General features: G+C 34.8%; 1 protein-coding gene across 1 annotated transcript; it reads left to right on the forward strand.

The window, feature by feature from the left end:
- The first annotated feature begins 540 nt into the window (after nucleotides 1-540).
- Nucleotides 541-2,189, forward strand: LOC118739803. The gene is made up of 3 exons (XM_036471308.1): nucleotides 541-1,070; nucleotides 1,293-1,452; nucleotides 1,587-2,189. Exons 1-3 carry the CDS (start codon nucleotides 935-937, stop codon nucleotides 1,936-1,938), a joined length of 648 nt encoding a protein of 215 aa, XP_036327201.1. The 5' UTR covers nucleotides 541-934; the 3' UTR covers nucleotides 1,939-2,189.
- Nucleotides 2,190-2,655: the final 466 nt, after the last annotated feature.

Here is a 2,655-nt window from a genome sequence, read left to right on the forward strand (position 1 = left end):
CGAAATCGGCCAATTTTATATAGCCCTGCCTGACATGAAAATTTTCTCCACAATAAGGCTAGTAGCCATTTCTAACAGATTTTGGGTGGCTTAGTCAAAAATGGAAACATATATACATATTTGTAATTTAAGAAAACAAGGAAAATAGCAAAATCGGCTAAAATCGGCTAATTTTTTTCTGCAAAACGGCTAACAAATCGGCTGCCAGCTAAATCGAAATTTCTCCGGCTGTTTGCTATCGAAACCGGCTAAATCTAGCCGGAAAACGGCTAAAATGGCAACACTGAACACCAACTCCAGCAAGCCTAGGTGTACACATACATACATACATGAATGCTATGTATGAAGAAGGTATGAAAAATTTCGGATTAATGTTATATGTATAGCAGCTATAACATGTCTGAGACCAGCTGGTTGTAATGCAATGATGGGCAAAACGCTACTCGCGAGTAGCGTCGCAGCGCTTACCGTGGAAACACAATGCCGGCGAACGGCGAACTCACCACAGCGAAATTGCCGCTGTCAAAATTAAAACACCCGCAATCCTATGAAATTGAACACAGCCAAAGCGAAATGCGAAGTTCGCTCGGCGGCGTTTCGCGGCGATAGATTTAATTCTATCGCCAATGCTGGGCGAATGCGGCAGTGCTTGCCAAAGGTGGCCGTAGTTTTTTTTTGTTTCAAAGTTTTAGAAGAAAACAACAAATTGACAGGATTAATTGTTGTTGGTTTGAAAATATAATAGTGGATTATTTTAATCTGGCTTAAAATAAGATGATTTATAAGAATTTATCTTTGTTTTATATTTATATTCTTATTATTTTCCAATTTCCAAATATAGGCTCGTTTTTTTAAAACATGGTAACCCAATTATAAGTGCGACGAAATCAGCTGTTTCTTCGGTTGTTTTAATTTATAGTAGCCAAACAAAAGAATGGATATCAACGAGATTCTGATCGAACAAATTAAACAAAATGATTGTTTATTTAATTTATCACATCGCGAATACAAAAATGTCCACAAGAAAATGGAAATTTGGGAATCAGTTGCTCAGTCCTTGAATTTGAGCGGTAAGTATAAATGAATTTACATGTGTATGTGCAAACAAACAAGTGATGTGCATGAAATAAGTAATTTTAAAGCCTGCTCCAAGTACTCCAGGATTTACAGGAAACCCTCTTTTCGCCTTTAATAAACCTTATGGAAGGTGACGTACGGGAACAGTTTCCTGTAAAACCTGCAAATCGTGAAGTACCTGGAACAGACTTATTAATAAACAATATTTCTACCAGCGGATGCATGTCGCAAGCGCTGGAAAGGGCTCCGAGATACATATAAGAAACGAAAGCGTTCTGAGCTCCTTGCGTCTGGAAGTGGCGCTCCCAATCCTGTTAAAAGATGGAAATATATGGAAATGCTATCTTTTTTGGACAACTACACTGATTCTAGACCGTAAGTATGCGCGTACTCTAAATAGTGTTGTTTAAAGCATCCGTATACATACATACATATGTATCTACAGTATACACATTTACATTTCCCCCTTTTTTGTGTTCTTGTTAATAAAACTCTTGCGTTTTTTGTAGAACGGTGGGAAATGTTGAATCAGATATTGTGTACGAAGATTTAGTGGATTGCTCCATGTCTACAATCGTGGATGAAGAGGACCCTCCGCCAAGAAAAGTTGTGACAAAGAAACAGGCAGACAACGAAATAACCTCGGCGTTTAAGGAAGCAATGAAACAATGTTCAGAAACCGTACAAAACTTAGCTAGTATTCCTTGCGAACAAGAAAAAGAACGCGATTCAACATCACTTTTGTTTGAAAGCCTGGCAAAAAAAATTTCCACAGCCAATATATCACAAGAAAATTTGCGCATTATTGAATGCAAAGTTGTTGCTTTAGTTTATAAAGAACTAAGAGAGTCCAGTGTTTAATTAATTTAAGACGCTACGTTTTTGTAATAGAAATGAGATCTCCAAGTACAAATGGATGTATAACATCTAATATTTATTGAATTAATTTGTAACATTAACAATTAAAGTATAACATCCAATATGTATTAAATTAAATGTACTTACATACAGCCTGCGATAAAACGATAGCACCTTAACATTTTGATCAGTTAAGACTATTTTTCTTTTGTTTTTTTTTTAATGTTAAATAATTTTTTATAAAAGTCCTTAGAAGCTATAAAACTGTATACCAAACATTTTTCTAGAAATTCTAAGCTTTGAATTTTCATGAAACTGTGGAATTTTTATAATTTTCGCACAAAGTTTGAACATTGTATTTGTATGACTTCGAAATGTTAAGGTGCTATCGTTTTATCGCAGGCTGTATATATGTATTTGAAATTAGTACAAAATTAGAAATATGTATATTTGAAAAAGTTGAGTTTTACGTTTTTCCTCTTTTGTCTTCAAGTACAAATCGATGTATAACATCTAAAATGAATTCAATTAAACTTATAATAATAGTAGAAATAAGTAAAAGATAAACACGGTCCGCTTGGGTAAGGTTTAAGTCAAACCTTGTTACTCATCAAATATTACTGAAGAAATATTGGAGAGGCAAGAACGTTGGGGTTAAACATCTACATATAGGTACAGTTGCGGTCAAAATAATAGCAACAAAATTCAGAACGGTGTTGC

The sequence above is a fragment of the Rhagoletis pomonella genome, unplaced genomic scaffold (genome assembly GCF_013731165.1).
Source record: "Rhagoletis pomonella isolate Grant_MI unplaced genomic scaffold, Rhpom_1.0 Rhpom_scaffold_00005, whole genome shotgun sequence".
Lineage (NCBI taxonomy): Eukaryota > Metazoa > Arthropoda > Insecta > Diptera > Tephritidae > Rhagoletis > Rhagoletis pomonella.